Genomic DNA, 19,829 nt, shown 5'->3' on the forward strand with positions numbered 1-19,829 from the left:
TAGTTGGGATTACAGGTGCCTGCCACCATGCTGGGCTAATTTTTGTATTTTTGGTAGAGATGGGGTTTTACCATGTTGGCCAGGCTAATCTTGAACTCCTGACCTCAGGTGATCCACCCGTCTCGGCCTCCCAAAGTGTTGGGATTACAGCCGTGAGCCACCATGCCCAGCCAGGTGAGTATATCTATTACTTGTGAAGTATAAATTGCCCCATCTCTAAGAAAACGTGGAAATCACTATGAAAATGGCAAGTTTTAGGCTGGGTGCAGTGGCTCATGCCTGTTACCAGCACTGTAGGAGGCTGAGGCAGGTGGATCACCTGAGGTCAGGAGTTCGAGACTAACCTGACCAACATGGTAAAACCCCATCTCTACTAAAAATACAAAGATTAGTTGGGCGTAGTGGCAGGTGCCTGTAATCCCAGCTACTTCGGAGGCTGAGGAAGGAGAATCACTTGAACCTGGGAAGCAGAGGTTGAGGTGAGCCAAGATTGTGCCATTGCACTCCAGCCTGGGCAACAAGAGCGAAACTCTATTTTAAAAAAAAAAAGAGGCCGGGCGCGGTGGCTCAAGCCTGTAATCCCAGCACTTTGGGAGGCCGAGACGGGCGGATCACGAGGTCAGGAGATCGAGACCATCCTGGCTAACACGGTGAAACCCCGTCTCTACTAAAAAATACAAAAAACTAGCCGGGCGAGGTGGCGGGCGCCTGTAGTCCCAGCTACTCGGGAGGCTGAGGCAGGAGAATGGCGTAAACCCGGGAGGTGGGGCTTGCAGTGAGCTGAGATCCGGCCACTATACTCCAGCCTGGGCGACACAGCGAGACTCCGTCTCAAAAAAAAAAAAGAAAGTAAATGGGGAGTTTTGAACCTTTGAACAAACAACTTCTGATATCACCCTCCAGTTATACTTGAACTTGTGAGTGATGATGTGGATACTGAACTTCAAACAGAAAAATGTTGAAAACAATATAAATGTCCACCATTAGGAACCTGACTACAAAATTATGGTGCACTCAATCCAAACCATCGATCCTCTTCAGACTATCAAAAGAGTGGGGAAGGGGAGATTTGCTTTTTATTTCTTGAGACAGGGTCTCACTCTGTTGCCCAAGCTGGAGTGCAGTGGTGCAATCATGGCTCACTGCAGCTTCGACCTCCTGGGCTCAAGCAATCCTCCCACCTCAGTCTCTTAAAGTGCTGGGATTATAGGCATGAGCCCCTGTGCACGGTCAGGACCTTACGCTATTTCTTCTCTTCATGCTTTGTTTGTATCCTAGAAACTTCCAGTGCTTCCTCAGTCCCCACCCTGAGCCCACATATTTATGTCAGGGAAAGTATGCAACATCTCTCCCTTCCTGATACAGGAACTCCCCATCCAGTTTCCCGAATTTCATGCCCTGGATCTTGTCAATGGCCCAGTCAGGACAGAGTTGACAAGGAGCAGACCCATGGTAGGTGGCTCAAGGGAGAGAGTGGACACAGGATGGAGGAAGAAAGAGGAGTGAGAGATTGGGGAGGTGGGGGATGAATGAAGGACACCACTTTTCAAGGGAATAAAAACCAAGCCTGGCCAGGCGCCTGTAATCCCAACACTTTGGGAGGCTGAGGTGGGTGGATCACCTGAGGTCAGGAGTTCAAGACCAGCCTGGCCAACATGGTGAAACACTCTCTCTACTAAAAATACAAAAATTAGCTGGGTGTGGTGGCAGGCACCTGTAATCCCAGCTACTCGGGAGGCTGAGGCAGGAGAATCACTTGAACCCGGGAGGTGGAGGTTGCAGTGAGTCAAGATTGCACCACTGCACTCCAGCCTGGGCGACAGAGCGGGACTCCATCTCAAAAAAACAAAACGGAAAAAAAAACCCAAGCCCCCCAAGCTTGTAACATCTTATCTACCAAAGTGCATTTATAAAGGAATTACCCACTGGCTGCCTCATTTTCTCATTCATCAAAAGAAACAAGGATTTATTGAGCCCCTCCTGTATGCTTGGCACTCACGGGGACCAAACAGCCCTGGTACAGTGGGAGAACACAGGTTCAGAAGGATTTTGTCACTTGGTCACACAGTGAGCAAGAAGAGGCAGGATTCAAACCCAAACCGACCTGGTCCCAAAACTCAGAGATAGGTTTCCTAGAGATGACGTGACAGTAAAGAGGGCTCCAGGGGGGACCCCAGTACTCCTGCAGGCAAGACCTCGGGACTGGGGTCTCCCATGGCCGGGATGGCCTTGTCCATGGATCGTGTCCCCCCAGCTGCCTGTCAACGCCGAGGACTTTGGCTGGACCACTTAGAGCCTGGTGGGTGTTGAAGTTTAAAAACGTTCCATCCCTCCTGGATCTCTAAGGAGGGAAATGTGGGTGGAGGTCAGGGAAGGAGAGGGCAACTCAGTGAGAATGGAGATGGGGTCTCAGAGGACAAAAGAGGAGCTCAGTGCTCGCATATCTAAAAAGGCCAGGGCATGCCATAGCCTCGGTTTCCTCATTTGTAGGACGACGACAAACATGCCCGGGTGTTGCAAGATTGTCTCGTGCAAGAAGTCCAGCCCTGTCTGGGGAAGGGGCAGCCATCAGGCCCCTGAAGGAGTGCAGTAGGGTAGCCCCAGTAGGAGGCACTCAGGACTTCTGACCTGCAATGAGAAGTTCCTGAGAGCTGGAAGTTTGGTTGTCATGAGGACATTGACAGTCTCTATGGTGACAGCTTGGTGAACAGGGCCCCGTTGTTCACAAGGGAAAGCCTAGGGGGACAGGTGTTCTGTTACCTTGGACACCAGAGTTTGATCACCATGGCAACAGTGGTGGGGTCCAAGCCGCCTGGGGGTGGAGCTTGGAGGGTGGCCTGGAACTGGAGTGGGCCTGGGGACAGGGACAGTTTGTTTCCATGGTGAGAGCCAGAGAACTGGATGTTGTGTCACCCTGGGGACAGCTTCGGGGAGGGTGATCTCCATGGCGGTGGGTCAGGGTAGCGACAGTCAGAAGTTGAGTTGGAGGTCTCTGGGGCGGGGGCCAGTGAGATGAGAAATGTGTGGTATCCGTGGTTACAGCTGGAGGAGGGAGGCACCCTCTTCATGGGTACACCTGATGAGGGAAGGGGTGTGTGACTCTAGGTGACAGGTAGCAGCAGGACTGGTTGCCTTGGTGACAGTGGGACCCAGGGCAGCTGCTCTCCATAATGAGTGACATGGATCTTACAGGTCCCCAGGGCTGGGAAGATGGTCTCTTTGGTGACAGTTGGGAAAAGGATGTCAGAGGACAGGGTGGGTTTGCTCTGCCTTCAAAGAAATATCTGAGGGGTGGGATGTGGCCCCCAGTAAGTGAGCCAGCAGGCTGTGTGTCAGTCTGAGGTGGCAGATAGAGGTGCTTGCCTGTGAAACTAGAGGGGTGGGCCCTGTTACCCAGAAACTTCAGGGGACTCTCAGGGAGAGGGGGAGAATGGGAGTCTCCAGTGCTCAGGTCACCATAAGGGAAAACAAGCTCCTCGGCCCACAACCTCCATGTGACCATGGGGAGTGACCCTGAAGTTCCTGTAGTCTCTCCAGGTGAGGAGGAGGAGGAGGAGGAGGCCCAGTGTCCACGGCACCGCAAGGGACGAGTGTTCAGTCTCCAGTGAGATGCAGAAGATGTACGGCCAGTCTCTCGTCAATCCCGGGGGTCCAGCCACCAGGCGACCACGGTGGCGGTTGGTCTGTTTCCAAGTGGTCTCAGGAGGCGTGGCCAGTCTTCAGGAGCCTGCTGGGTCTGCTGGCCTCCTGAGGTCCTCAGGGGGCGTGGCCCTCATGGAGAAAGTTGGGGAGTTGGGGGAATCCTCTGTCCAGAAGAGGTGAGGGCTGGCCAGGCTCCAGGGAACTCCAAAGTACTGTTCTGCCAGGACTAGCCAAATCTTCAGGGACCCCAGGGGCACAGTTAGTTTGTAAGGGACCACAGGGAATGTGGCCAGTGTCCAGGGCTTCAGAGGCGTGGCCAGCCTCCAGGGGACCGCAGGGTTCTAGACCAGTGGTCAAGCGCCCTGGCTGTCCGCCTGCTGCCAGCCTAGACGCGCAGCGGGGTCCAGGCAGCAGGATCGCGCGCTCCCCCTGCCCAGCCGCCGCCGCCCGCCCAGCCCCAGCCCCAGCCGCCGGGTGCCGGGTCCGGTGCTCCCGGAGCGCGGTAGCAGTAGACACCGAAGAGCCGTCGGGTGGCGTCCGGGAAGCCGAGGCTGCGCACACCAGGCCGGCGGCCTCCGCAGCGCATGCGCGGATTCACGATGGGGTAGCGCGCGCTGCCATCCGCCAGCCAACCCGCGGTGCAGCGGTCCAGCAGCTGCAGCTTCCACGCGGCGAACAGCTGCCCCACCTTGGCCACGGCCGCGCCACGCGCAGCACACGCGCGCGCAGCTCCAGAGAAGGGTACAGGCCGCAGCGGCTTCAGGAAGAACACCCGCCCTGCGGGGATGGGGTGGGGGGGTGGGTTATTAGTGCGGCTCCTGGGACCCAGCCTCGGGATTCAGGACTGCCCCTCGCATGCAGCCCAGGACTCTGGCCCTCGGCTCCAGGATCCAGGAACAGTTCCTCCTTTGCGGCCTGGGACCCCAGCCTCGGCCCAACCAGTGTTGGTGCCAGGCGGTGTGTGTTTCACCTAAGCACTCTTGGGAGAGGGGTCTCCTGTTTCTGATCGCTAAGAGCTGGGTGGGGAAGAAGGCCCCAGGGTTGGGGTAGTGTTGTGGCAGAGGCCCGTCTGGGGATGAAGCCTACGCACCTGGCAGGTTGGACGTGAAGCAGAAGGCGTCGTAGCGTTCCTCGGCGTTATGGCGATACCCGTAGTTGCGCACGCCCCCGTTGGCATCACCGCCGTCCCCTGTGCTCCCGGTCCCTCCTAGGCCGCCGCAGGGCTCCCGGGGTCGGTTCACGGGGTATTGCACAGAGCCGTCGCGCAACCAGCCTGCATTGCACCAGTCCAGGCCGTCGCGCCAGGCCGCGTGCAGCTGTTCTGCAGATGCCAGGATACCGTCCTGCTCGGCGCATGCGCGCTGCGCCTCCGCGAAGGTCAGCTTGTATCGGCCTCCACGGGGGTGGTAGGGAAAGACCACGCCTGGCAGGGGGCGCACGGGATCAGCCGGTTCACCTCAGCCCACCCTCATGCACCTGACGTCTGGGGTGCTATATGACTCTTCAACCGGGACCTTCCAGTCTACTCCTCACTCTGGCCTCAGACCTGACCATGACCCTCCCCAGCTCACACCCCACATAACTGGCTCTCTTCGCTTTAAGCTTGGGATTCACTTGACCCTCCCCCTTAACATACTATTGTGTCCATCCCCTTCTACCGCTGGAGGCCTTTGCTCATGCTCTTTCCACCTTATTCTACCTGTTGGACTCCTATTTATCCTTCAAAACCCAACTCCCAAACCCTCTTCCATTCAGTCCTGTGTGCCTCTGACATTCCCCCAGTACTGGGTCCCTCCCTGTGGTCCAGCCCTGAGCCCAAGGAGCCTGCGTTCAGTGCTGACTTTCCTAGACTAGGATCCCCTGGAAGATTGGCCCTAGGTGAAGACCCCTTTGATTCCCCCAGCATTGTCCAAGGCAGGACCCACTGGGTTCCCTTCTACCTTCAGTTCTGATGACTTTGGAACTTGTCCCTCATTGGACTCACAGTCCGTTCAGCTCAAGTATTTTATGCGTCTGTGTTTGAGGGATGGGAGTTGGGGGTGAGTGGGGCACCCAGGAAAGAGGCAGACAGGGGCCAGGGAGAAGACCTGGAGCTGACAGACTGGGGATTGAATCCTGGCTCTGCCACCAACTAGCACTGTCCTGGGCAAGGCTGTAACCTCTCTGAGCCTGTTGTCGGTCTGCTGGTAATAGCTGTCTCCCTTGGGGTTTTTAGGAAATTAAATTAGAGACTCCTGAGAACTCTTCAGCTAAGCACCTGTCACATAGAAAATGTCCAGTAAAGGTGAGCTGCTGCTCTTATTGTTATTTGCTATTGTTAGGGAGGTCAGCAAGCAAGGGCCCTGAAATCTCACCTAGAATCTTCTAAAGTGAACTGAAAAAGGCCAACCAAATGGGAGGGAATTCTTCAAATAGAAACCCCACCTCCCAGCTCCAGGGTCAGCCAATCAGAGCATCCCACCTTCCAGCTACAGTGATTGGCTCACAGTTGGGCACATGACTCAAGCTGAGCCAGTGAGGGACAACTCTGGGACTCTAGCTGCTGCTCCTAGGAAATCAGTCGCTAAAGCCTAGGCACTGTGGTCTGGTTCCAGAAAGAGAAACCCGTCAGAAGAAAGCCTACTTGGGAAGCAGAGCAGAAGGATGGTTCCTGACATGGTGTGAGTGCCTGGATCTCACTGTGCCTGAATCCTATCCCAGGACTTCTCAGTGTCCTCATTGTGGACATTTTGGACTGGATCACTTTTTTTTTTTTTTTTTTTGAGATGGAGTCTGGCTCTGTCGCCCAGGCTAGAGTGCAGTGGCACGATCTCAGCTCACTGCAACCTCCGCCTCCAGGGTTCAAGAGATTTTCCTGCCTCAGCCTCCCAAGTAGCTGGAATTACAGGCATGCACCATCATGCCTGGCTAATTTTTGTATTTTTACTAGAGATGGGGTTTCAGCATGTTGGTCAGGCTGGTCTTGAACTCCTGACCTCAGGTGATCCGCCTGCCTCAACCTCCCAAAGTGCTGGGATTACAGTCGTGAGTCACCATGCCCAGCCTGGATCACTCTTTGTGGGGGACTATCCTGCGCCTGGTAGGATGTTTAACTGCATCCCTGGCCTCTACCCACTAGAGGCCAGTAGCAACTGACTTCTCCAGATGTGGCAACCTAACCTATCTCCAGACATCGCCAATGTCCATGGGGAGGAAAATCACCCAGAATTAGATATGGGGGCTCTACCCCACCAACCCTCTAAATGCCTGCAGGCCAACTTGATTTGATTTATGTCCCTTGCCATCCCTGTCCCCCTCCTTCCTCAGAAGCAAGGTTTATCCTCCCCACCGGCTGATCACCTTCCAGGTCCAGCTTGACCATGCCAGCGTCGTCTTCCAACTCATTGGTGACTTCGCACTCATAGCGCCCGTAGTCTTGCAGCGTGACATTGCGGAGGACCAGGGAAGCATCCCCAGGCCCGTCGCCCTGCAGCTCAGCCCGCCCACGGTAGCTGCCGAATGCCCGGTGCTGGGGGCCTAGTGCCACGAAGACGTCGGTGAAGGCCAGCGGGTCCACCACCTTTGTCCACTTGAGCCGGACGCCGTCGTGACCGTGGGCGGCTGCCTCATAGTGGTACCGGCAGGGCAAGACGATGGTGCCACCCCGGTGGCTTACCACCTGCCCGGGCGCTGTCTGTACCACTACCGAGCCCGACTCACCCTCTGCGGACAACCAAGCAGGGTTCAGAGAAGGGGCCTAGGGGCAGAAGGGGGGCCCTGGGGAAGGGGTCTCTGGGGAGGGGAAGGTGGGAAGACTCCGGCGGGGGTCGGGGAATCAGAAGGGTCCAGGGGCTCAGGGAGAGGGCGAGGGGCTTAGATGGGGAGTGGTTGGGGGAACCGTGGACGTCAGGAACGCCCTACCCCCTACACCTCTCCGCACTTGGCCTCTTCTGCTTTTCGCGGAGAAGACCACTTTTAGCGGCCCGGACTCACCCAGCACGTGCACGACCTTCTTCCGGCCACGCTGCGCCCCCGCGGGGGCTGTGAGCAGCAGGACGCCCCAGGCCGCTGCCCAGAGCGCTCCGGGACCGAGGGCCGCCCGAGCGCACACCTGGGGGACGGGCACAGGGCTCAGTCCAGCCCCCAGCCTTGGCCTTTCGGAGGCCTGGCTCCCTCCCGGGCCTGCCTTCCCCACAGCGAGGACCTCGCACACGCCCATGCCCCCACCCTTTCCGGGGTCCCGCATAACTCCCGCTCCTCCTCCTGGGACCTCACATCCTCGCTCCTGCAAGAACCCACGCCCCTAGACTCCCCCCTCCCTTGGCCCCAGATCCCCAGATCCCGCCTCATCACCCCCGCCCCAAAACCCGAGGCTCGCTGCCCCCGCCCCCTTCTGGCCCTGGCCCGGGCCGGGGATGGGGGGGTGGGGAAGAGCTGGAGGAGCGGCGGCAGCAAGGTTATCCGTGCGCCAGGAGACTGCAGCAAACCCGGCCGGGGCGGGCAGGGAGGGGGGAGAGCTGGAGAGACACAGGGAGAGACGCGGGGAGAGAACAGGGACAGAGAGAAAGGCAGGGAGAGGCAGAGAAGAGAGTGCGCGACACAGAAAAAGGGTAAGGGAAGACGGAGAGGCAGAGATGGAGAGGGAGAGACAGAGATGGAGAGGGAGAGACAGAGAGGCAGAGGGAGAGACAGAGAGACAGAGGGAGAGACAGAGAGGCAGAGGGAGAGACAGAGAGGCAGAGGGAGAGACAGGGAGAGGGAGAGACAGAGACGCAGAGGGAGAGGGAGAGACAGGAGAGTGCCAGAGGCCGAGAGAATTAGAGAAGAGGAGGAAGAGATAGGGGCAGGTAAAGAGAGAAACGGAGAGAAGAGGAAAAAGAGGGTGACAGAGATGGAGAGAAGCAGGGAGAGATGGAGACGGAGAGAACCGAGAGTGCCAAAAAGAGAGATCAAAGAGGGTGAGAGACGGAGAAAAGGAGGAGACAGAAGAAACTCGGAGAGAGATAGATTCAGAGACAGAGACATACAGAATCCCAGACTGGGGAGACGGGGCACGCGCCATCCGCGCCCACAGCCGCACTTACCATCTTGCCCGCGCGGCCCTCGCCGAGCGGCCCCTACGCACCCGGACTGCGCTCACAGCACACCCGGTTAGGACTGGGCAGGTCCCTGCAGGCGGCGCAATCCCGGCGTCTGCCTGCAAGGGGAGGAGGAAGGCGAGCAAGGCGGGGTGTGTTAAAGGGGCCGCGGCAGCCCACGCTCCCCTGGAGAGGTGGCTGGAGCGCGGGCGGAGAAAGAAGCGCTCTGGGCTTGGAGTGCAGAGCTGGTTCCCTCGCCCTGCTAGCTGAACTTAGGCCAGGGAAAAATCTCTCTGAGCCTCAGTTTAACCGTCTTTGAAATGGAGGAGGGGGCTGAGTCTTCTATCATGGTTACTGTGCTTTGGCAGGGGACCTGGGGGATCTGGTGAAAGAGATCACTTGACCTGCAGCCCTCAGTTTACCCATCTGTCCATTGGGTAGTCATAGTGGAGTCCTGGTCTCCAGTACCCCAAAGGTGCTCACTGTGCAGGGTGGGGGCCTCACGATAATCACACTCTGCTGTGACCTGGAGCCACAGGCCCCAATCCAAGTCTGCCCCTCACTGGCTGTGGGACCTTGATGGAGACAGTTGGCCTCTCTGAGCCTGTTGCCGACTCTTTGGTGAAGATCCAATAGCCAGACATACCGTAGATCTCCGGTAGGGGTTGGGAGGGGCAAGAAAAGGGACATCTAGGCCGGGCATGGTGGCTCATGCCTGTAATCCCAGCACTTTGGGAGGTCAAGGCAGGAGGATCACCTGAGGTCAGGAGTTCAAGGCCAACCTGACCAACATGGAGAAACTATGTCTCTACTAAAAATATAAAATTAGCCAGGCGTGGTGACACATGCCTGTAATCCCAGCTACTCAGAGGGCTGAGGCAGGAGAATTGCTTGAACCCGGGAGGTGGAGGTTGCAGTGAGCCGAGATCGTGCCATTGCATATCAGCCTGGGTAACAAGAGCGAAAACTCCAACTCAAAAAAAAAAAAAAAAAAGAAAAGAAAAGAAAATGGGACATCTAGTCAAGTCCCTGATTTACTCCAGGCCCAAGTCACCCCTAAACATGGCCTTTCACCCAACTTCAAAAATCAAACACTAGGAAACATTGAGTCTTTCTCCCAACACCTTGGCTTCCTTCCAGGACTCAGTTTCCCCTAAAATGAGCCCAACTCGACCAGATAGCGGAGGCTGGGTTGAGGTTTCTGTGGTCCAACACGCTGGGGCTCCGTCTCAGCTCAACCATGCCTTGGGGACTGAGGAGGGTAATGGTCTCAGACCAGGACCTTCACCTGCAGCCTTGGTTTCCCCATCTGGAATAAGGAGTGAGATCCAGCATGTAGCAGTCAAGGTATACAGTAGGTGCTTAATAAACATATCATGCTATTGGTTATGATTTATTGGTAGAGCAGGAACTTTTCTCTCTGGCTGTGACCTTGGGCAGGTCTCTTGTCCATACTGAGCCTCGGTTTTCCCATCTGGAAGATGGAGCCATGCATACCAACCAGAGGCCACCTTCTGCCATCCCAGCACCTCTTGCTCCTGGCAACCACGATGGCAGTGATGGATGGGCCCTCATGGGGGCCAAGAAGAGGGTCCCTCGTCCCTGCACCCTGAAACACTTAGGCAGTGATATTTTGGAAATTGAAAGGGTTTTTACTAAAAGGATCCACGGGGGGATGATGGGTAAATTCTGGAAGGGGTGGAAGCGTTGTGTGGGGGTTGAAGCATGGTGACAGCTGTGAGAGGCGCTCCTTGCAGGAACACTTGGTTGTTGGTCTCCATCCCACCCACTGGACTGAAACCACCATAGCCAGGACTAACAACACCTGGAGATGTCCCTCCTGTCTCTAAAACACCCGACCCCCGCTTCCCCAGGTAGGGCTGGCTGGGCACGTAAACAGAGTCCTGGGTCCTAAGTCCATAGCCCTCTCATTGCTGCTTCTTGTGGAGGGCTATGGGGCTGGAGGGTGGCGGCTGGTGGAAGAATGCAGGCCACTGAAGGCAACGGTAGGCCAGCAGGTGGGGGCCCAGTGCATACAGCAGATTGCACACGAAGAAGCAGCCCCAGGTGTCCTCAGGCACACGGTAGGTGAAGGGTGTGCGCAGGTGCATGGAAGCCCCCATGTGCGAGAACTGTGCCTGGTAGCCAAACAGGAAAGATGGATGTCAGGGGCCAGGAAGGAACCGAAATCCCAGCATCACCGACGGCCCACCAGGTAGGTCAGGCAGAACCCAGGGGTTTGCCCATCCTCAACTCTTGGGCTCTGCTCATCTACCTGTTTCCCATCTCCAGTCCATCTATCTGTCTTTCTCTATTTTTTTTTTTTTTTTTTTTGGAGACACAGTCTCACTCTCTTGCCCATGCTGGAGTGCACTGGTGCAATCTCCATTCACTGCAACCTCTGCTGCCTCCTGGGTTCAAGCGATTCTCATGCTTCAACCTCCTCTGAGTAGCTGGTACTACAGGCGTGCACCTCTACGCCCAGTTAATTTTTTGTATTTTTTTTTTTTTTTTTTTTTTGAGACAGAGTCTCGCTCTGTCGCCCAGGCTGGAGTGCAGTGGCGCGATCTCGGCTCACTGCAAGCTCCGCCTCCCGGGTTCACGCCATTCTCCTGCCTCAGCCTCCCGAGTAGCTGGGACTACAGGCGCCCACAATCGCGCCCGGCTAATTTTTTGTATTTTTAGTAGAGATGGGGTTTCACCGTGGTCTCGATCTCCTGACCTTGTGATCCGCCCGCCTCGGCCTCCCAAAGTGCTGGGATTACAGGCGTGAGCCACCGCGCCCGGCAATTTTTTGTATTTTTTAATAGAGATAGGGTTTCGCCATGTTGCCCAAGCTGGTCTCAAACTCCTGAGGTCAGGCGATCCATCCACCTTGGCCTCCCAAAGTGCCAGCTAGGATTACAGGCGTGAGCCACCATGCCTGGCTTATTTTTAAAATTTCTATCTAATTATCTATCTATCTATCTATCTATCTATCTATCTATCTATCTATCTAGAGATAGGGTCTTGCTGTGTTGGCCAGGCTGGAGTGCAGTGGCACGACCATGACTCACTGCAGCCTCAACCTCCTGGGCTCAAGCAATCCTCCCATCCCAGCCTCCCGAGTAGCTAAGACAGCAGGCACGTGCTACCATGCCCAGCTAATTTTTGTACTTTTTGTAAAGACAGGTTTTGCTATGTTGCCTAGGCTGGTCTCAGACTCCTGGGCTCAAGTAGCCCTCCCACCTCGGCCTCCCAAAGTGCTGGGATTACACGTGTGAGCCAACTCGCCCGGCCTTCTGTCTGTAAAGATTCCTACCCTTATGTGTCCTCTCTGTCCCCCCCTCCCCCATGCTCGTCCACTTGTCTGTGAGTCCCTCCCCACTTGCCTAACCCCATCTCCTGGGCCCTGCACCCCATCTCTCTCTGACCTGGTTCCAGATCCTCCTCCCAGTCTTCCCCATCCCAGAGGTCTTGGCACAAATCCTGTGGATTCTAGACGTTTTCCTGGTCCCTACTTCCCTGGCCGGGGCCCAGGCTTTAGCACTTTTCATCAGGAACCCAGAAAAAGGCTCCTAGCTCTGACTGGGTCCCCACTGCTCAAACACCTCCTCAAATTCCCCATCACCCTCAGTACAAGCCCCCAGTCCCAGAGTTCAAAGCCTTCAGCATCTAGCTGCCAATTTCTCTTATCTCTGCCTTTACCCATGTTACGGCCCTGCTAAATCACTGTCTCCCTCTGTGCTTCTCCTTATGCTGTTCCCATTCCTGGTATGCCCTTCCCTGCCTGGAGAACTCATCCCCGTACATCAAAGCCCAGCTCCTATGACCCCTGCTTCTAGATAACCTTTCCCTTCTGGAATCCTTCACAGCCCCTGTCCCTCTTTTCATGGGGCTTGGAGTGTCTGTATCTGGCTTTGTCTCCCGTAGACTAGGGAATCCTGGGATACCGGGCCTGGGGCTGGGGTCTCTTGGGGGCCCATCATTACAGTGCCCAGGGAAGACACCAAAGTCGTTGATGAGTAGACAGAAATTCCCTTCCACAAGTCTGCTCAACCACCCACCTGCCACCTCACCTGGCCGATGGCTCCAGCAAACACCAAGGCCCAGTCTGGCAGCCAGGAACAACCAGGGAAGGTGAGAGCATAGGCAGCCAGGCCGCAGAAAGGCAGGACATAAAACATGTACATCAGCATCTGCAGGGGAGGGAGGAGAGGGGCACCAGCCTGTGAGATGAGCAGCTACCCCAGGTGGGTCTCCTGAGACCCCCGAGGTGGAGGCTCTGAGGAAGGATCTGGATGGCCTCAGACCCCATCCAGGCTCTCTGCAAAGTGCTCCCCTATTTCCCTTTCAGATCCTTGCCACCACCCGCCAAACACATACACCAAACCTACCAACCTCTCTCTGGAAGCAGCATGCGACTCTGGCCTGGCCAGTCGGAGCATTCCAGCCCCCTGTCCATGATGCTCAGTAAGGGATGGGCAAGTGATTCAGGCTGGGTCAATCTGAGCCTGCCTAAGACTTGTGCTTAAGCTCAGGGGTAATAAGGGCTCACAATGCTCTGGGGTGGCTGAGTGGGGTGCATGGAAGCCTGGAGCTGCCACAGGCTTTCTCTGCTACCCCATGAAAGGACTGCCTGAGAGCAGAGCCATGCAAAGAAAGCAGAGCCCAGAGGCCGGGCACGGTGGCTCACGCCTGTAATCTCAGCACTTTGGGAGGCCGAGGTGGGTGGATCACTTGAGGTCAGGAGTTCGAGACCAGCCTGACCAACATGGTGAAACCCCGTATCTACTAAAAATACAAAATTAGCCGAGTGTGGTGGCGCACGCCTGTAATCCCAGCTACTTAGGAGGCTGAGGCAGGAGAATCACTTGAGCCCAGGAGGTGGAGGTTGCAGTGATCTGAGATCACGCCATTGCAATCCAGCCTAGGTGACAAGAGCAAAACTCTGTCTCAAAAACAAAACAAAACAAAACAACACAAACAAAAAACAAAACAAAAAAAAAAAAAAAAGAAAAGAAAAAAGAAAAGAAAAGAAGAGCCCAGAATCTGCACCTCGAGCACCTGGATCCAGTCATACCTGAAGACCACATCTGTCCTTTTTTTGGTAGGACAGTAAATTCCATATGACCTTCTGCCTGCTTGAGTTGTGCTTCTGGCACCTGCTTCAAAGAGGCCCAGAGGACCCCTACCCAAGGCAGGGGTATGGTCTTCTCCCCACTCCCCTCTCACCTGCACCTTAGGATAGGCCACAGGGTCCCGCAGGTATGGCTCATACTGGTAGATATAGACAAAGCAGGAATCTGTGGGGCAGTCAAGCACCACCTGGAGCAGACAGACATACCAAGAACCCTCAGACATCCCTCCCACAGGAAACTTCCCCCACCCTTCCAGGTCCACACCCCTTGCTCTGGCCTCTCCCAGCCCAGCTCAAATTGGGCTGGGAGAAATGGGGCTTTGTCATGGAACACTCAGGTTAGACTTGATGAAGAACTTCCTTGGATGATCAAACAGGAAGAAGGGCAGCGTGGGAGAGGTGGGTCAGGGAAGGGAGACCGGAGGCAGGGGATGGAGAGACTAACTAGTGTGGACTCACCAGGCCCCGGAACAGAGTGAAGAAGCCAGCAAGGATGAGGTATATGACAAGGGCCAGGTCAGCCGGACGCTGCAGGAGTCCCTTTCTTTGTTCCTCCTGCACCTGCCCCAGGGGAGAGAAACAGAGCATGAGAGGTAGTCAATGAGAGGTATTCAGTAGGTATTCAAAAGGTATATAAAGGCTCCTAAGGCTCCTCTCTTTCTTTTCTTTCTTTCTTTCCTTCCTTCCTTCCTTCTTTTTTTTTTTTTTTTTTTTTTTCTGAGACGACAGGGTCTCTTTCTGTTGCCCAGGCTTGAGTGAAGTGGCACAATCTCAGCTCACTGCAGCCTCAATCTCCCGGGCTCAAGTGATCCTCCTACCTCAGCCTCCCAAGTAGCTAGGACCACAGGCATGCACCACCACATCTGGCTAATTTTTTAACTTTTTGAACAGTCAGGGTCTGGCTGTGTTGCCCAGGCTGGTCTCCAACTCTTGGGCTCAAGTGATCCTCAAGCCTTGGCCTCCCAAAATGTTGGGATTACAGGCATGAGCCATCACACCCAGCCCTTGCTTCTTCCTTATGACAAAGGAGATCCTTCCACGGAAACTAAGTCTTTGACCAAAAGCAACTCACACGGGGAAAGTTCAGGCATGCTGGGACAAAGCCTAAGAGGGGCAAGGCACTCACCGTGTTGGCGGTGCAGCAGGTTGGCGCCCGGGGCTGGCTGAAGACCCTCACGCCAGCCCAGCATGGCACCAGCAGGTAGGGGATGGTGAGGAAGAAGGCAGGCCTGATCTCGGAGCTGTATTTGCCTGCCATGGTGCAGGAGAGAGGGCGTCAGCCATGCCAGAACCCTGCTGGATGTCTGTTTGTTTGTTTGTTCTGAGACAGAGTCTTGCTCTGTCACCCAGGCTGGAGTGCAGTGGCGCAATCTTGGCTCATTGCAACCTCCGCCTCCCAGGTTCAAGCAATTCTCCTGTCTCAGCCTCCTAAGTAGCTGGGATTACAGGCACACACCATTATGCCTGGCTAATTTTTGTATTTTTAGTATAGGCAGGGTTTCACCATGCTGCCCAGGCTGGTCTTGATCTCCTTGGCTTAAGTGATTAATGAGTCAGGCGGATCGCTTGAGCCAAGGAGTTTGAGACCAGCCTGAGCAACATAAGGATTACAGGTGTGAGCCAGCGCACCCGGTCTCTCTGGCTGGACATCTCGATTCAGAAATACCACCTCGGCTGGGCGCGGTGGCTCACGCCTGTAATCCCAGCACTTTGGGAGGCTGAGGCGGGCGGATCACGAGGTCAGGAGATCGAGACTATCCTGGCTAACACAGTGAAACCCCGTCTCTACTAAAAATGCAAAACAAAAATTAGCCGGGCGAGGAGAATGGCGTGAACCCAGGAGGCGGAGCTTGCAGTGAGCCGAGATCGCGCCACTGCACTCCAGCCTGGGTGACTGAGCAAGACTCCGTCTCAAAAAAAAAAAAAAAAAAAAAAAAAAGAAATACCATCCTCATTCAAGCTCCACCACCCTCCATGGCTCCCTAGTGCCCACAGGATGATGTCCATGCTCCTCAGCCTAGCCTGCCTCAATTTACCTTCTGAATATGGATCCTACCTTCCAGTGGGTTCTCTGCTTTCTATGAATACACCTTGGGTGTTCCCTCTGCTGAGGTTTTGCCATGCCAGCCTCCCGGATTGCCTTCACTGCTCTACCTCCCAAGCCCTACTCCTGAAGCTTTCACCCTGTCCCCAGGATTCATCCTAAAATTCCCTTCCTGTGTCAAGAGCATTCTGGGTCAAACCCCCGGTGCTGGGAACCATTGCCTGGGGAGGAAGCAGAGTTTGGGTTCCCCCACCTTTCAAGAGGAAATGGGGACCAGAAAGGGGTGGGCTGCTGACTGAGGCTGCGGACACGCAAAGAGGGAGGTGGGGCCTCTGCAGACATCAGGGAAGGGGTGGAGGATCCAATGGGGTTGCTTCTAGATGCAGGGCAGGGACCTAGCCCAAGAGAGACCAGATTTCCCGAAGCCTTGTCCTTACCAAGAATGTTTCCTGTAAGGAACACCAGGATGCTCATGGTGAAGGAACCCAGCCAGTACAGTCCAAAGTTCCGGTATCTCTTCCTGGGCAGGGGATGGAGGGGTGACCAGCAGGTAGTCACTCCATAATCTCAGAGCCCCAGCCAGGGCCCAGAGACCACCGTGGGCTTCCCAGCTCTGGGTGCCTTTCAGTTTTGCCCAGGATGGAAGGGACAACAGGGAGTTGAACAGGGGAATGAAGAGTGAGACCCTCTGTCCAAGAAAAGAAGTGACCGCCCAGACACAGGGTGGATATAAGCAATGCCACGCCACCATCTACACCTGAAACGTTTCCTGGAACCTTCTCCCGGCCACCCCTGGCTGGAGTCCTAGAGGAGCATCCTGATTTCTCCTACAGACACTTCTGGCTCCACCCTGCCCTGGGGCCCCATCTGAGGATGAAACTTCTCTCCCAGGGTCAGGGGCCACCCTCTCCCTGGCTCCTGCACCTTCTGCAGATGGCGCTGGCCATGGCCAGGTAGAGGAGGTAGTGAACGGTGCCATCCCAGTAGCAAATGAAGACTCCGTGTGCTGTGCGCAGGTATGGCTCTCCCTGTGGGGGCAGGAGGGAGGCTCAGACGGGCAGTGGGGCAGGGGGATCCCTGGCTGTCCCCCAAGTACCTCCTTGGTGTAGAAATCCATGAAGCCCACCACATAGCCGTCTTCCTGAAGAGCGATGATGAGGTCCACAACCGAGGTGAAGGCGAAGACGGCGAAGACTGCAGTGAGTAGGCGGCTGGGTCAGGTGTGGGAGGGGACACACTATGGGTGGGGCTAGGGCTCAGTGTGGGCAGGGCTTGAAGTTAAGGTCAGGGATGAGATTATTTCAGGCAAGGACTCCAGGCCCAGTCCCTGTCCCAACCCCAAAGGTTGCATGACCACTGTCCCGCCTCATTCTGCATGTCTGATGGAGGAGACCCAGCCTGGCCCTCAGAAGTCCCTGGTTTGATTGGGAGGCCCAGTGCCTGCCTTTGGGAGTCCCCGCCCTCAGGAGATCTCAAAGTGATGAGGCAGTACACTCTTTTTCAGGAGCTTCCAATCTGATGGGGGAGACGCAGTCCCTATTCTCAGGAGCCCCAGGTCTCAAGGGGGAGGCTCTTTGAAGTTCCCCAGTTTAATGGGAGTGTTCAGATCTCTTTGAGGTCTCCAGTCTGATGGGAGCTCTTAAAGGGCCCCCAGTCTGATGGAGGAGGACCTTCGATGGCCCCTAAGTCTGAGGGTGGAGGCCCTTGCCTGGACAGTCTTCTTCCCCACAGCTTCCCACTGACTCACCAGCATAGAGTGGGTCATAGGAGATTTCGCCATGGGACAAGCTGTAGACTGCCACGAAGAGCAGACCCAGGATTAGGGCGCTCATCAATGCCACCCACAGGGGGCTGTGGAGAGGGAGACCAAGTCAGGGACGCCAGGCCCAGTGCTGAGGCATTGCCCCACTCTCCCTGGTAGGGGAAGAGGCAGACTCCTGGAAGCCCCAGGGGAAGAGGCTAAAGTATCTGTTCATCCATCAATGCTGTTCCCTGAAACTGCTCTCATCCTGTGCCAGGCCCTTGCCCAGGCTGTTTCTTCCTTCTGGAAACTGCTTCCAGAAGCCTTTTCCACTTGGCCAACTCCTACTCATCCTTCACGGCCCATCCACATTGTTCTTCCTCCATGAAGCCCTCCCTGACTCCCCAGAAAGGATCACTGTTTAACTTGAGCCAGCTACAGAGGGGACATTCATCAGCCCCTTCTTTTCTTTCTTTCTTTTTTTTTTTTTTTTGAGATGGAGCTCTGACACGCAGGCTGGAGTGAAGTGGTGTGATCTCAGCTCACTGCAACCTCTGCCTCCCGGGTTCAAGTGATTCTCCTGCCTCAGCCTCCCAAGTAGCTGGGATTACTGGTGTGCACTACCATGCCCTGCTAATTTTTATATTTTTAGTAGAGACAGGGTTTTACCATGTTGGCCAGGCTGGTCTCGAACTCCTGACGTCAGGTGATTTGCCCATCTCAGCCTCCCAAAATGCTAGGATTACAGGCGTGAGCCACCACGCCTGGTCTGCCGCTACTGACTTTACCATTTATCCCATCATTTGTTATGTGTTTAACTCAGTCTGTTCAGTCATTCGGCAACATCAAGTCCCTCTGTGGCCAGGCCCAGCTCCCAAGCCACAGGGTCTCGAGTGCTCAGTTCTGTAGACTTCACTGTCTGACACTCCCAGCTCCTCCCAGCTAAAGTCCAAATGCCTCTATTAACTCCACCTTACCCCTGCCCTGATCTGCCCCCCCAACCTGATAAGACAGGTCGACCAGTTGCATAGATAACAGAAGCCAGGTCTCTGGGCAGTGCTCAACCCAGGTGGGCAAATCCAGGCCTAGAGAGGATGGGATTACTGTCCAGTTGTCCAGGGTCACACAGCAAGACTCTGTCCATCACTCTCCAGGCCCCTGTTTTCTCACGATCCCCTCAGAACCCAAGATCTCCATCCTGACCCCATCTAACGATGACATTATAGTACTCAGATGAGACCAGGACAAATCTTTGTACACAGTTTGTAATCCTGAACCGTAACTATGAGATGAGATCTAGGATTGTGCCCATGACACTAATCAGGGAACTGAGGCTTACCCAGGATCCCAGGAGATGGAGATGGGTATTCCCACCCAGGGAGCAGGCCCATGGTTAAGACTCTCTCCACCCTATGGCTTGGGTTGAGCTGGGTTTAGAAGTGCGAGGGGCTTGCAGATGCCCGCTATCCGGTGGCTGGACCCACAGGGCTAGGATCTAGGGTTAGGAGACAGGGACCAGGAACAGGAACCAGTAGGGGAAACTGAGTCTAGGCACAGGGTTAGCCAGTCCTGAACAAGGGGAAAGTCACAGGCCTGAGACAGGCAATGGAGCAGGGTGTGTGTGTGTGTGTGTGTGTGTGTGTGTGTCAACAGGAGCCAGGTACCCGGGGCCTTATCTGGGACAATACTTTCACCCTTGGCGACTTTGGAGCCTGCGCAGGGCCCATCCCTGGGAAAACCCCAGAAACCCTCGAAAGCTCTGGCTTGTGGGGACTCTCCTCATCATTCCTTCTCCCCAGGCCCCAAACATCCCAGGAGCGGCCACACCCCAGCCTCCAGCACGGCGGAAAGGGGACTTCCGGTTAGACGGGGGCGTTCTTCTGGCCCAGGCCCAATCCTGCCGGGTCGGAGCTGAGCTGGGGCGCAGGGCTCGCAGGAGCCAGGTCCGCGGACCGCGCATCCTCCCTCCAGCCCACCTCCGGTCCTCCCAGCCCCTGCCCGCCCCCACTGTCCCCTAAGGCCGCCCCAGCCCCTCCCCGCACGCACTGCGAGAGCGCCGAGACGTGGTTGAGCGCGTAGGACACCGGGAGGGCGCTCAGCGACAGCGCCGCGATCTTGCCGGCCAGCGGCGGGATGTCCATAGCGGCGGCGGCTGGACCCCGGCTCAGCCCCGGGCGTTCTCCAGGGCGCTCGGCTCCTTGTTGGCGGCGCGTCCCGGCCGGGGCT

General features: G+C 55.9%; 2 protein-coding genes across 4 annotated transcripts; both read right to left on the minus strand.

Annotated features, from left to right (window-relative positions):
• Positions 1-1,937: 1,937 nt before the first annotated feature.
• Positions 1,938-8,826, minus strand: LOC105468448 (hyaluronan and proteoglycan link protein 4). The gene is made up of 5 exons (XM_011718925.3): positions 8,706-8,826; positions 7,615-7,732; positions 6,982-7,344; positions 4,733-5,065; positions 1,938-4,419 (listed from the first exon to the last, which is right to left on the minus strand). Exons 1-5 carry the CDS (start codon positions 8,706-8,708, stop codon positions 4,028-4,030), a joined length of 1,209 nt encoding a protein of 402 aa, XP_011717227.1. The 5' UTR covers positions 8,709-8,826; the 3' UTR covers positions 1,938-4,027.
• A 1,502-nt stretch (positions 8,827-10,328) lies between these two features.
• Positions 10,329-19,829, minus strand: LOC105486685 (transmembrane 6 superfamily member 2). Of its 3 annotated transcripts, none has more exons than XM_071086152.1 (10): positions 19,650-19,829; positions 17,610-17,713; positions 16,959-17,056; positions 16,787-16,890; positions 16,300-16,382; positions 14,945-15,069; positions 14,278-14,379; positions 13,914-14,006; positions 12,758-12,877; positions 10,329-10,837 (listed from the first exon to the last, which is right to left on the minus strand). In XM_071086152.1, exons 1-10 carry the CDS (start codon positions 19,742-19,744, stop codon positions 10,628-10,630), a joined length of 1,134 nt encoding a protein of 377 aa, XP_070942253.1. In that variant the 5' UTR covers positions 19,745-19,829; the 3' UTR covers positions 10,329-10,627. The 3 variants fall into 3 exon arrangements, with proteins under 3 accessions (XP_070942253.1, XP_070942254.1, XP_070942255.1); XM_071086153.1 differs by having other exon boundaries at positions 14,278-14,373; positions 19,650-19,806; XM_071086154.1 differs by lacking the exon at positions 19,650-19,829 and adding an exon at positions 18,943-19,511.

This window comes from Macaca nemestrina, chromosome 20 (genome assembly GCF_043159975.1).
Source record: "Macaca nemestrina isolate mMacNem1 chromosome 20, mMacNem.hap1, whole genome shotgun sequence".
NCBI classification, from domain to species: Eukaryota; Metazoa; Chordata; class Mammalia; order Primates; family Cercopithecidae; genus Macaca; species Macaca nemestrina.

Coding starts and splice junctions, on each gene's coding strand:
- LOC105468448 (XM_011718925.3), bottom strand. Junction 7,345..7,614: donor GAAGGTCGTGCACGTGCTGG/GTGAGTCCGGGC, acceptor GGTTGTCCGCAG/AGGGTGAGTCGGGCTCGGTA. Junction 5,066..6,981: donor GGTCAAGCTGGACCTGGAAG/GTGATCAGCCGG, acceptor GCCCCCTGCCAG/GCGTGGTCTTTCCCTACCAC.
- LOC105486685 (XM_071086152.1), bottom strand. CDS start 19,744: ATGGACATCCCGCCGCTGGCCGGCAAGATCGCGGCGCTGTCGCTGAGC. Junction 17,057..17,609: donor CTATGACCCACTCTATGCTG/GTGAGTCAGTGG, acceptor TACTCACTGCAG/TCTTCGCCGTCTTCGCCTTC. Junction 15,070..16,299: donor CCTTACAGGAAACATTCTTG/GTAAGGACAAGG, acceptor GCACCATGGCAG/GCAAATACAGCTCCGAGATC.